Source organism: Microtus ochrogaster (genome assembly GCF_000317375.1).
Source record: "Microtus ochrogaster isolate Prairie Vole_2 chromosome 14 unlocalized genomic scaffold, MicOch1.0 chr14_random_1, whole genome shotgun sequence".
NCBI lineage: Eukaryota > Metazoa > Chordata > Mammalia > Rodentia > Cricetidae > Microtus > Microtus ochrogaster.
This window is the reverse complement of record NW_004949096.1, coordinates 29,007,508-29,021,094: the sequence shown is the minus strand read 5'-3', so window position 1 is coordinate 29,021,094 and position 13,587 is coordinate 29,007,508. Positions and strand designations below refer to the sequence as shown.

The 13,587-nt window shown below is 41.8% G+C and overlaps 1 protein-coding gene across 1 annotated transcript in view; it reads right to left on the bottom strand.

Moving 5' to 3' along the window:
* Positions 1-13,587, bottom strand: part of Ganc (glucosidase alpha, neutral C) — a 58,864-nt gene that overhangs the window by 10,897 nt on the left and 34,380 nt on the right. Inside the window, exons 15-19 of the mRNA XM_026787859.1 lie at positions 12,058-12,154; positions 8,463-8,564; positions 6,217-6,460; positions 4,155-4,219; positions 1,358-1,459 (exon numbers count right to left, since the gene is read on the bottom strand). Of these exons, the coding sequence (XP_026643660.1) occupies positions 1,358-1,459; positions 4,155-4,219; positions 6,217-6,460; positions 8,463-8,564; positions 12,058-12,154 (610 nt within the window). The remainder of the gene's footprint in view (positions 1-1,357; positions 1,460-4,154; positions 4,220-6,216; positions 6,461-8,462; positions 8,565-12,057; positions 12,155-13,587) is intronic.

Sequence of the window (13,587 nt, the reverse complement as noted above, 5' to 3'; positions counted from 1 at the left end):
GTGAGTTCGAGACCAGCCTGGTCTACAGAGCTAGTTCCAGGACAGGCTCCAAAGCCACAGAGAAACCCTGTCTCGAAAAACAAAAAAAACAAAAACAAACAAAAAAAAAGTCCAAGTTCATCTTAAATTTCAAAGATAGCCTGAGATACATGAGACTACATCTCAAAAAGAAGAGAAAGAGAAGGAAGAGGAAGATGTCACTGAAGGGGTATGGTTGATGAACTAAAGACTGTTCCCTGTCCTGCTATACATTTCAAAGTTACTTACTGAACAACCTACCGCTGTGCTAGGTGCTAGATATGCATGGTAGGTAAGAACCTGGTGTGCATGAACGATGAGATGACGCCTCCAGGGTTCTTCTTTTTCCTTTTCCTTTCTTTTTATTTACTCTGTGTCTTTTACACCATGTATCTTGATCCCCTTCATTTTCCTGTCCCTTTGAATTTGCCCTCTACCACTGCACCCCACCCCTGAATAAGACAAAATTTAAGATAAAAATGGGAAAAAATTAAAAATCTCATCACAGAAGCTGCAGTGTGGTACAATAGTTCACTGATTCATAAAAACTTCATGCTTGAGCTGGTGAGGTGTTTCAGAAAACAATGGCAAAGATTGGATGCCTGAATTTGCTCCCTAGAACCCACATAGATGGGGAAGGAGAGAATCAACTCTACAGAATAGTCCTATGATCTCTACCTGCAAGCTGTGGAACATGCATCTTCCCCATCACACACAGTAAATAACCCAACTTAACGCTTGTAACCATAAGCAGGATGAAAGAGAAAAAACAAAGGGAAGGGAAGAGGAAAGGAGGGGAAAGGAGGGGAGAGGAGGGGAGAGGAGGGAAAGGGAAGGGAGGGGAAGGGAAACAGCAAACAAATCAACCACACACAAGGCAGGAGAAAAGAAGAATGTCAGAGAAGAAACAGACCTGGAGGGAAATCCATGCAAACTTGATTACCCCTACAGCATTGCTTTTCTGGGGGTGATTATGAGATTTGGAAACAAGGTCCTAACTCTTACCTGGGAGCCCTAGAAAAGGGAGTTAGTTGATGAATCACCAAAAAAAAAAAAAAAAAAAAAAGACTCCCACAAAGTAACTGGGTGGAATAAATCTTCTACCTTAAAGTCACGCCCCCATCTTCATAAGGACTCACTTCTACAAGTCAAAGTGGAAGTACAAACCTCCCTAACGTTGTCACCTAGTCATCTTCTCCACCTTCCCCAGTTAAGTCTGTCAACTTTAGAGGACAGTCTTGGCTGTGGAAAACCTACCATCATCTGAGACAAATTCACAACTGCACGCTGGAGCAATCTCTTTCCCAAGAGAAATGCAGGCATGAGAGCTAGGAGACACAAGATATGTCTGTTATTGCTCTTACCTCATTTGACCCTGGCAGGAATACAGAAGCCATGGTGGTCTGTGGTTCTGTGACTGGATGAACCAATAAAGCACTTCCTAAAAAATGGAGAGGAGATAAAACTGAGTATCATTATGGGAATCTGAAAGTTCCCTTGGCTTCGTGGAGCACTACTGTGATCTTAGGATCACTGGACTGTGATCTTCTATAAGGCAGAGACTATGTGAACTGAACAAATAATTTACCAGAGAGAAGCACTGGTGGGAAAAGGTCGGGGCTCAAAAAGGTCACAGATTAAACCCACCTGTGGCTGTTATGATATGGGACAGGGACCCTGAAGTATTCTGCTGCATCTTGCGTGTTTATTTGCTCTGGTTTTTGGTTTTGTGAGACAAGGTCTTGCTATGTAGCCAAGACTGACCTGGAACTTGCTTTGCATCCCAGGCTAGCCTTGGGATGATCCTCCTGCAGCCTTTTGGGTGCTAGGGTTACAGGCTTGAGCAGCCATTTTCTGCGTAGCTACTGGTATGCCAGTAATCAGAAAGCGCCATTGCACCTTCCCAGTGCTTTATCATCTGCTACAAATGCACTGGTTAGAGCGGCCACAGTGTTATCTAGAAGTCTGGTCAGTGCAGTTCTTCAGGCCCTTTTGCTTGGGCAGTTACTATAGTCGGACTTCCTTTAGATGGCCAACTCCCAGATAATAACACAGAGACTTTTGATCAGTTATGAAAGCTTGGCCTTAGCTTTTTCCCAACTAATTCATAACTTAAATTAACCCGCTTATATTAATCAACACTCCGCCATGTGGCTTGTTACCTCTCCTCCATACTGTATGTCCAACTTGCTTTGGGTCTTGCTAGTGGATTCCCAGCCTCTCAGATTCTTCCCAAAACTTCCTCCCTCTCCCTGGAAGTCCAGACTAGCTATTGGCTATTCAGCTCTTTATTAAACCAATCAGAAGGTGCCTTGGCAGAGACACATCTTCACAGTATACACATCTTCACAGTTGTCCTCCAACAGTTACCATTGTAGATCTGTACTTCTCTTACGGATAGCCTGGAGCTTGCTTTCATATTGGTGTCACACATGTGTAAAAGCATCTACTAATTAATTCATGTAAAAGACTTATTTATAGGATCTCACTATGTAACCCAGGCACCTTGAACCCATGATCCTCTTGCCTTAGTATTGTGAGTGTTGGGATTATAGGCTTGTACTGCTGTGTCTATCTTGAACTGTTTCTTCTAGTTAATAAAGATTTATTTACTGAGTTCCAGGCACCATGCTAGGCTTTGGAGACATAGGAGTAAAGAAAACAAACATGGTTCCAACCTTCATGGAGTTTGTAGTAAGTGAAGAAGACAGATATTAAAAAGTTATTACAAATAAATTAGGGTTAAAACAAATACTGAAATAGGAAAAAGTACAAAGAAAAACGAAAAATACATAAGATTTTGAGTGGGGAGGATGAAACTAAGGTATAAGGAGGTAAGGGATGATGAAAGACCTTTCTCCAAGGCAGGGACTGTTAAGCTGACGTCTCGTGCACCAGGGACTGATCACAGAGCCTCGTGCACATTATACAAGAGCATTCCCTGAACGATATCTTCAAGGGCTCCTGTTACTATAATCGTTATTATCAGCGTCATTATTATTATTTACATTTGGAGGTTCCCACTGTTTAGAACAATTCATTCTTTGGGTCTCAATATTTAGTCTTGTTTCTTGAGCTCCATTCTTTTTTTTTTTTTACTTTATTTATTTATTAAAGATTTCTGCCTCCTCCCCGCCACCGCCTCCCATTTCCCTCCCCCTCCCCCGGTCAAGTCCCCCTCCCTCATCAGCTCGAAGAGCAATCAGGGTTCCCTGACCTGTGGGAAGTCCAAGGACCACCCACCTCCATCCAGGTCTAGTAAGGTGAGCATCCAAACTGCCTAGGCTCCCACAAAGCCAGTACGTGCAGTAGGATCAAAAACCCATTGCCATTGTTCTTGAGTTCTCAGTAGTCCTCATTGTCTGCTATGTTCAGCAAGTCTGGTTTTATCCCCTGCTTTTTCAGACCCGGACCAGCTGGCCTTAGTGGGTTCCCCATAGAACATCTGAGCTCCATTCTTAATACAAACAACCTTCCATGTTTTACATTTCACAGTTCATTCTCAATAAAGAAGCCTAGCTAGGCATGGTAGGTATATGCCTGTGAATTCAGCAATCTGGACACTGATGAAGAGCATTACAAGTTCAAGGATAACCTGGGCTTCAAAGCCCTGTTTCACAAGGAAAAAAAAAAGAGGTCTACTATTACACATGACACAAGTTCCTTGGTGTCTTTACTACGGCCACCTGATCTACTTCTCATACTTCCCTTTTCATACCAATCTCACCAGGCTTCGGGGGAGTGGATCCCAAGCAAACCATCAAATCATACCCACCAATATTATGTATTTATTTGGCATTAATAAGAACTATATTGTCAGGGCTACATTACAACAAAAGCCATGGTCTCACTATCTGGTGAAGGAGGGCTAGGGGTGTAGCTTATTTGGTAGAGTACTTGTCTAGTATGCATGAGGCTCCAGGTTCAGTCCCTAGCACCATGTGTAATGAGGCAAGCCTGTACTTGGAATCAGTTCATCCTTAGATACAGAGTAAGTTCTAGGTCAGCCTGGGCTAAATAAGATCCCGTTTTTATTGTCGTCTTTCTTGGGCTTAGGGTATTCTCACTAGAAAATATAATAATGAAAGCATAGTTATAGAATCTATCACAACTATAATTAACTGATAAATGCTTACCCAGCATGTATTCATCATCCACACCAAAAGTCTCTACGTCATCAGGGAACTCAACCCACAGAGGCCTGGGGAAAGAAAACAGAATTCACATTTTAAAATATCATTATGTTTTTATTATTCTTGGTGCTAAATGTTTTATTAGATTTTTATATTTTTAGTGTTGTAACTCTCTGAAAGGAGATGGAAAGTAGCAAAGAGCCAGTATTCTTTTTCATATGACCAAAGAGCTTATGAGCAGTTGCTATGGTTACTTTATATTTATTATGTGAAAGAGCTTTCTACCAACCTGAATATCTTAATAGGATATTGAGAATTTCATTATGTGTTGCTTTCCTATCTGACTGTTGAGTGACTATCACTCTAACAGGCAAAAACTAAGGCAAGTCTAAACGCCCAATTTCTTCATTGTAAAATAAATGCAAAAAATAATATTTTATTACAATGATAATTCTGTGCCATTTCTTGCAGTCACTGACTTTTATGTATCATTTAATCACTATTTATTTAGATGAAAGGAACTATTTTTCATTGCTTTCAAGTTGGTAACACTTTGGGTGAGGGTGAGAACCTGCCAAAATTTTAAAATAGTTATTGTTTAATAGAACTCATCTAGGAATCACCTAGGCTCATAAAACAACAAAACTTTCAATATCTGTGTCTAGATAGCAACTTAGTGGTTCTAACAATCTTTAATTTGTGAGAATGATTTAATTTAGTTGTGTGTGTGTGTGTGTGTGTGTGTGTGTGTGTGTGTGTGTGTGTGTGTGCCATTAGGGTACAAGTGCTCTCAGAGGCCAAAAGCAGGCCCTGGAGCCCTTGGAGCTGGACATCGATGCTGGAAACCAAACTTAGGTCCTTTACAAGAACAGCAAGCACTTTTAACTGCTGCTCCATCTGTCCAGCCCCAAGGAAAAGATTTTTTTTAAAGATTTATTTATTTATTATGTATACAACATTCTGCCTCGATGTATGCCCACAGATGAGGGTGCCAGATCTCAGTACGGATGGTTGTGAGCCACCATGTGGTTGCTGGGAATTGAACTCAGGACCTTTGAAAGAGCAGCCAATGCTCTTAATCTCTGAGCCATCTCTCCAGCCCCCAAAAAGATTTTTTTAATTGACAAAATTTTTTTAGAGTTTTAAATTTATTTTATGCCTATGAGTGTTTTGCTTGCAAGTACATACATACATATGTATGTGTGGTACCTGCAAGTGTCTGAAGAGGGCATTGGATCCCTCAGAACTGGAGTTACAGGCAGTTGTAAGGCACCATGTAGGTGCTGGGAATTGAACCCAGATCCTCAGTAAGAACAATAACTGCTTACCAGGAGTCAACTCTCCAGCCCAGTACTTTTTTTAAATAAATGAAACTTGCTATTTCTTTACCCAGGCTTTGCACGATACATTCTGTTTCTACAGAATGGTAGCAAAGCAAGTGTCTCTAACTCTGCCTAATGGTTAGAATCACTAGGAAATGTCTGGTCTGAAGCAAATATAGGAACTGCTGACTCTGAACTCTGTGCAAGTTTTTTCTCTAACCTAGAAAGTTAATAGAATTTATATGATAGAAAAAAACTCCCACCTCAAGTTCAACCCTGTGGGTAAGATCAAGCCTCAGATGGCAGGAAAATTATTTTTCATGAGAGGTTTATACATAAATGTTAAAGTTATTTACTGTAAACTCATTTCCTTATTCTTTACATTGCCATCTCTCAGCAAATACCAATACTCCAATCATAAATAGAGGATCTAGTCAGCAGCTTCTGTGGTTCAACAGCTAGCACTCTGTGCACAACAGCCAGCACCCCGTGCACAACAGGCAGCGCCCCGTGCACAACAGGCAGCACCCCATGCACAACAGGCAGCACCCTGTGCACAACAGGCAGCACCCCGTGCACAACAGCCAGCACCCCATGCACAACCGCCAGCACCTTGTTCACAACAGGCAGTGGAGCTGGTTGAAACTTGAGTAAACACATGGCTTTTGTTCTCCCTTTCCAGTTCCTTATCACTGGGGATCTGTTGGTAGGTTGTTGGAGCCCCTAGAGGATGCCCTTTTTACCTCATGACAGGGTCAGAAGACATGTGGACTTGGTAGAACAGAGAATACAGATAGGGTAGGAGGGTGTAGCGCTCTCTGATGGCTTCCCGGATCAGTCGGGTGTATTCCTCCCCAAACAGCCAGGGTTCTCGCCGCTTGGTGTTCATGGTGGCATGGCCACGGAAGAAGGGCTGATAAGCTCCAGCCTGGTACCAACGCACCAGCAGCTCTGCCTCAGGATTGCCAATGAAGCCACCCACATCAGCTGGTTAGACAGAAAGACCGGATAAGAAACTAGACTTGGAATAAATGATATGTTAAGGTAAAATACGGCCTTGAAAACTGAGAGGAGATGCTCTAGGTGCACACTCAACACAACAGGCAAACCTATGGCCTCAAATAGGGAAGTTTGAGCCACAAAAAAAAGTCCGTGCAGGAATCTGGAAGAATGCTCTACATTTTGTTTCCTTTTCTTTTTGTAGAAAGGTCACAGGCTTTTCTGGTAAGAGCAGCTGTCCTGTGTGTTCTGGATCCTCCATTACCCACAAATTGTGTGATGTCTCCCTGATTAGGTGTGTGTCTGAAAGCAAAGACTAAAAGCATACCAACCCCTGAAAGGCAGATCATTAGCCGTGAAGGTTTAGGTAGAATTTCATGCTCACCCCTTGAGTAGGACATGTATTTCTTGCATGTGGACCAATGTCACAAAGACACATGTATCAAAAAAGTGATAGTAATTTGTTTTTATTCTTGTAGAGAATAAAAAGTATTCAGAATTCAGACCTGCAGCTAGGACTGCAGCCAGTGTGTATCAAAACCTTCATAGCTAGAACTGCAGCCAGTGTATACTGAGACCTTCACAGTTAGGACTGCAGCCAGTGTATACCGAGACCTTCACAGTTAGGACTGCAGCCAGTGTATACCGAGACCTTCATACTGGTTCACTTATCTGCACTGAATTCTCAGGAGGAGACTCTCAGACATGTATTTGAATTAGATCCATCTTTTCTAAGAGCACATCTTTTGTGTGTGTGTGTGTGTGTGTGCATGTGTATGTGTGTATTCACGTGTGAGAAGATATATGTGCATATAGAGGCCACAATCTGACTTCAGTGTCTTCCTCAATCACTCTCCACTTTATTTTTGGCTAGATTGGCTGGCTAGCAATCAACAGGGACCCTCCTACCACAGCCTCCCCAGCTCTGGGGTACAGGCATGTGCCGCTGTGCCTAGCTCTTGTACATGGGTGCTGGGGTTCTGAACTTACTTAGGTCCCCATGTTTGTGTAGCAACCACTTCACTGACTGAGCCATTTCCACAGTCATGTATTTTTTCAGACAGGGTCTTACATAGCTGGGTCTTACTACTAGCTAAGGACAACCCTGAACCTTTGATCCTTCTATTTCCATGTCCTAGTTACAGAATCTTAGGTCTGTGTGACCATACTTGTTTTTTTGTGGGACTGGGGATCAAACAGAGGCCTTCTTGCAAGCTAGACAAGCACTGTACCAACTGAGCACATTTTATGAAGAAAACAGTTAATTATGCTGAGCAGAAGTGTTTCTGTAAGGCTGGCTCTCTTCATCCCTCGGCTACACTGCTGCCCATCACACCTAAGGCCTTGAGCACACCAGGCTAGCACTCTCCTGGACTGGCTTTTGTTTTGCTAAGTTGTTTGCGGTGCTTTCCTTCTTTCCATTTTCAAGAAGAAAAGTATGCGTCTGGAACATTCAGTTACTGAGTCTCTGGAGGTAGTGCTGTGGGAACGAGGGATGAAAACAGATGCCTCATCCACTACCTGACTTCCTGTCCTCAATTCAGACAAAATACATGTAAGACTTTTATTGCCGGGTGGTGGTGGCGCACGCCTTTAATCCCAGCACTAGGAAGGCAGAGGCAGGCGGATCTCTGTGAGTTCGAGACCAGCCTGGTCTACAAAGGGAGTTCCAGGACAGGCTCCAAAGCTTCAGAGAAACCCTGTCTCGAAAAACAAAACAAAACAAAAAGACTTTTATTTATTTATTTATGAGATAGGGTCTCTCTGTGTAGTGCTAACTGTCCTGAAGTTTGCTCTGTAGACCAGACTGGTCTGAACTCACAGAGACCCTCTTACCCCTGCCTCTAGAGCACATAAATTTTGAAGCAACCCTTTCGCTCTCCCCCCATTTTCTTTCCTGCATTCATCCTTGTTCCAAACAGCTAATGAGCGCTGAAGACTCACTCCTCATTTCTTCCTACTCAAAACCTCAAGCCAGGAATCAACTTACCTCCACAGAAGGAGATCCCCGAGACACTAAGGGTGAGTAACATCGGGATGGAAATTTTCAGATAGTTCCATTCTGCTGTGTTGTCTCCTGTCCAGACTGCACCTTATATCGCCCATAAAAAGGCATGAAAATACACACAAATCATACAATGTACTCCATTTCATTTATATTCCATATTATTATTATTATTTATTTTTTAAGACATGATTTCTCTGTAGCTTTGGAGCCTGTCCTGGAACTAGCTCTTGTAGACTAGGCTGACCTCGAACTCACAGAGATCTGCCTGTCTCTGCCTCCAGAGTGCTGGGATTAAAGGTGTGTGCCACCATTACCCAGTTTACATCCCATATTTGTTAAAGACAAAAATAATAAAATGGAAAACAGATTTTCCACCTTAAAAAATTTTGATCATTCTATTAAAAGTATCACTTTTCTAATGTAAAAAGTTATTAAGGTTCATAAAACACAGGGCAGTGGTGGCAAATGTCTTAATCCCAGCACTCGGAAGGCACAGGCAGGTAGATCTCTGAGTTCAAGCCCAGCCTGGTCTACAGAGTGAGTTCCAGGACAGTGAGCACTACACAGAGAAACCCTGTCTCAAAAATGAAAACAAGAACAAAATAAATAAACAAACAAAAGTAAATACTCTGGGTTTCTTGTCTCACTTGATTATTACGACAATCCTTCCAGGCAAACAATATTATTAGCTTTGTTTTATAGATCAGGGGATATGGTAAACCATATTCTACCCTAGTGATATAGCTGTTAAGTAGATTTAGGCAAGAAGTCAGACTGTTAAAGCAAAGTTCCAGTTCACGCTATAGTTGATAAGAGTTTATGATAACAGATTATCTATCACTGAGGAGACACATAAGAGGACAAGTCATCTTATTTTACAACATCTTTACTTTTACCAAAATGGTTTCAGTAGATATTTTTGTTTTAATCTTCTGTAGAAATGTTGAGCTAGCCAATAGGCAGAGAAAAATATTTTTAAATTCTTTTTTTTTTTTTGTTTTTGTTTTTCGAGACAGGGTTTCTCTGTGGCTTTGGAGCCCTGTCCTGGAACTAGCTCTTGTAGACCAGGCTGGTCTCGAACTCACAGAGATCCGCCTGCCTCTGCCTCCCGAGTGCTGGGATTAAAGGCGTGCGCCACCACCGCCCGGCATATTTTTAAATTCTTATGTACATTGGTGTTTTGCCTGCATGTATGTCTGTCTGAAGGCATTGGGTCCCTTGGAACAGTTGTGAGCTGCCATGTGGGTATTGGGAATTCAATACAGGTCCTCCGGAAGAATAGTAGCGCTCTTAACCACTGAGTAACCTCTCCAGCCTGAGAGAAATATTTTCAAGGGATTTTTTTTTCAAATATTTATTTATTTATTATGTATACAATATTCTGTCTGTGTGTATGCCTGCAGGCCGGAAGAGGGCACCAGACCTCGTTACAGATGGTTGTGAGCCACCATGTGGTTGCTGGGAATTTAACTCAGGACCTTTGGAAGAGCAGGCAACGTTCTTAACCTCTGAGCCATCATCTCTCCAGCCCAGGGATTTTGTTTTTTAAACAGCTCTCTAGTAATTTTTCCTTGCCATCAATTGAGCTCTGGCTGTATCTACACAGTGATTTTGAAACTGTGGCAACATTTTCATCAAAAAAGCTCACGTAGACACACAGTGCGTCACGGCTAACACGGTTGTGTAGCCACACATTCTTTACAGCAAGTGGTCAAGCATGCGACTAGAAAAGGCCATGTTCTCCTCAATACACACGGGGCAAATAATCACACCGAGTACTGCAGACTAGGAAGTGACCCAAAACCTAAGTGCTCAAAGATAACATAAACTGCAAGGGCATGGCAGCACACATTTGCAGTTCCAGCACTGGGGACAGAGAGGTGTGAGGACTGCTCGGGTGCAAGGCCAGCCTGAGCTAGTGAGACCCTGTATCAAAAGCTCCAACGGAAAAAGAAACATTAACAACCATATGTCTTGTTATCTTTTTAAACTGCTGCCTATCAACTTTTTTTTAATTAATTCTCTCCCTCTATAATTTCCCCTGCAGTTTCTTTTTCATTGAGATAGGAACTCACTATGTAGACTGGGTTGTGGGAGTTGGTTCTCTCCTTCCACCATGTGGGTCCCTGGGATTGAACTCAGGTCATTAGGCTTGGTAGCAAGTGCTTTAACCCTGTGAGCCATCTTGCTGGCCCTTATTTGTTTGTTTATTTATTTATTTATTTATTCATTCATGTATGTATGTATTTATTTTTGAGACTGAATCTCCTGTATTTTAGGCTGGTTTCAAACTTCCTATGTGGCCTATGATGACCTTGAACTCCTGATCCTCCTGCTTCCACTCCCAAGTGCCTGGATTACAGGCTTAAATTTTCCTATATTTTTACTGAAGTCTTTTTACTGATTGAAAATACTACATTTACATTTTTAATAGTTGGGATAACGAATATCACTCAGGCATGCTTTCTTTTTTAACTTACATAATGTTACAAACCTATTCTCATGCAATTAAAACTACCACTTTAAGGAAGGAGAAAACTAACCACTCCAGGTTGTCCTCTGACCTCTAGACTGGTGGCATGCGTCATACCCCCTAAAATAAATGAAAAACCATTTAAACTATAATTTTAAACTGCCTCATGATAGTTTGTCTCGTGGATAACCCACACTTTTGTGACCCTTCTTTTACTGTTACAGAGGTAGACTTTTCTTTTGGCCTCAAGGTCTAATGCTATGATGAGCATTTCTGTTGCTACTATTCTGTCCTTTGGCTGAAGAACACAGGAGCTAGTCTTGGGAGGTGGAGTGAGAGACCTAAAAGGTCTACAATTCAACAAAGGCAAGGTTCTTTACGATAGGACCTATGTTCTCAATTACTTATGCAAAGACAGGGGCCTTAAAATACCCTTTCTGCCACAGAGTGGTTAAGTTGAACTGATCTGTATCAGCTGTAAACCAGATTCAGTCATAGATGACCCTGACAACAAGCACGCAGCCAGGCCTATTTTAAGCCACACTGCTAAGTGGAACAGCTGGCTGAGCCGTATGTTAGAGATATGTTTCCCTAGTTTTCCACAAGTCAAAAAGATAGGATCAGATCACTATGCCAGAAAACTGAATACTCTGAAGTCACTCTCTCAACAAGTAAGTGACCATTTCTTTAGTAGGAAAAACTACTAAACTTGATGAAAATTGGCTTTTGGGCTAGGGGAGGGAGACAGGGTCTCATGAAGCCCAAGATGACCTTGGAAAATGACCATGAGCTTCTGTTCCCCCACCTCCATCTCTTGGGTGCTAAGATTACAAACATACACCACTTTGCCTGGTTTTATATGGCGCTGAGCATTAAACCCAGGGCCCCTCACCTACTAGGCCGTCTACTGTACCAACTGAGGGACCTACAGACCATTTATTCATAGTATAAAATACACATGTCAGAGCACATCAGGTTCTACACTGTAAGCTATAGGGCTATTGAAGAGGAACACAGTGGCAGCAGGTAGCATATACCATAAACGGTGCTCAGAAGAAAAGGATGGGTAGCCACCTGTGTTTTATAATGTGAGTCATTTCTTACCATACTTTTGTGATCCAGCGAAGAAAGAACGTGAAAGGACAAAGGGTCTCTCCTTCCCTTTCGATCGCTGTATCAATCCTTCTGCAGTGGCCATTTGCTGTAAGTCAGAGGAGTCAGGGTGAGGGCATCCTGCCAACATTCTCAACAGACTACTCACATGAGAAAAGTTACCGTTGGAGGGACTAGGAAAAGGGAAATAATAAACTCATAAGTCTATTCGATGATACAATGAATGATACCAGTTTGCCTGGAAAAGATGGAAACATTTATTTGGTTAGCAATGCCAGTGAAATAAACAGGAATGGGGATGTGGGCAAGTAGAAGAGTGGCTACCCAGCATGCCTGAGGCCCAAGGTTCGGTCCCCAGCACTGCAGAAAACAAATACACAACACAATGAAAAACCAAAACATCATTTATTCAGTGGTACTCTTGGTAGGCATTTTATAATACATCTCCTTACAATATACATAATAATCTGTGAGTCAAATGATTTTCATTGATCAAAAAAATAAGTTCAGAAAGGTTAAGTGTCCACTTCAGCCTGCATAAGAAATTCCCTAAGGCAGTTAGCAACTAAAGCAAAAAGCTGACCGAGAAATAAACATGTACTACTTGAAAAAGGCTATATATCCAGCCCAGCAGCTCCCATAGAAAATAGCAACTGTGGGAACCTGTAGGCACGCAGTCTTACTCTAAAAATGACAAAGACTCACAAATATAAGTTAGGGTAAGTGATTCTCTTTTTTTTAAATATTTATTTGTTTATTATGTATACAATTCTGTCTGTGTGCATGTCTGCAGGCCAGAAGAGGGCACCAGACCTCTTTACAGATGGTTGTGAGCCACCATGTGGTTGCTGGGAATTGAACTCAGGACCTTTGGAAGAGCAGGCAATGCTCTTAACCACTGAGCCATCTCTCCAGCCCCAGGTAAGTGATTCTCAATCTTTGGATATGATTAGCAGAGAGAGGACAATTCTACCACCTTTATTCAGAAGGCTAAGCAAAGTAGGAAAGTTTACACATCTTAAAAGTACACTGTGGTGGTTTTAATGAGAACGGCTCATATATTTGAATATTTGGTCCCCGGTTGGAGGAACTATCTGGGGAGGATTAGGAGCTGTGACCTTGTTGGAGGAGGTGTGTCACCAGGGGGAGGCTTTGAGGTTTCAAAACTTGTGCTATTCCCAGAGTGCCTTCCTCTTAAAGCTTTGTGGTTATGGATCAGGATATGAGTTCTCAGCTGATCCTCTGCTATGCCACCATGGTCTCTAGCTTTCTGAAATCCATAAGGTAAATTAAATGCTTTCATTTATAAGTTACATTGGCCATGGTGTCTTATCACTGCAATAGAAACTAAGACATATACTTATTAAAATATAAATCCATTATGTTAAGTCTTGCTCTCCTGGTGTGAATGTTAGGGGATAAATATGTGTATATATGTGTAATATATACACACACATGTATGTATGTGTATATATATATATATATATATTTGTTGTTTGATGTTTGTTTGTTTGTTTGTTT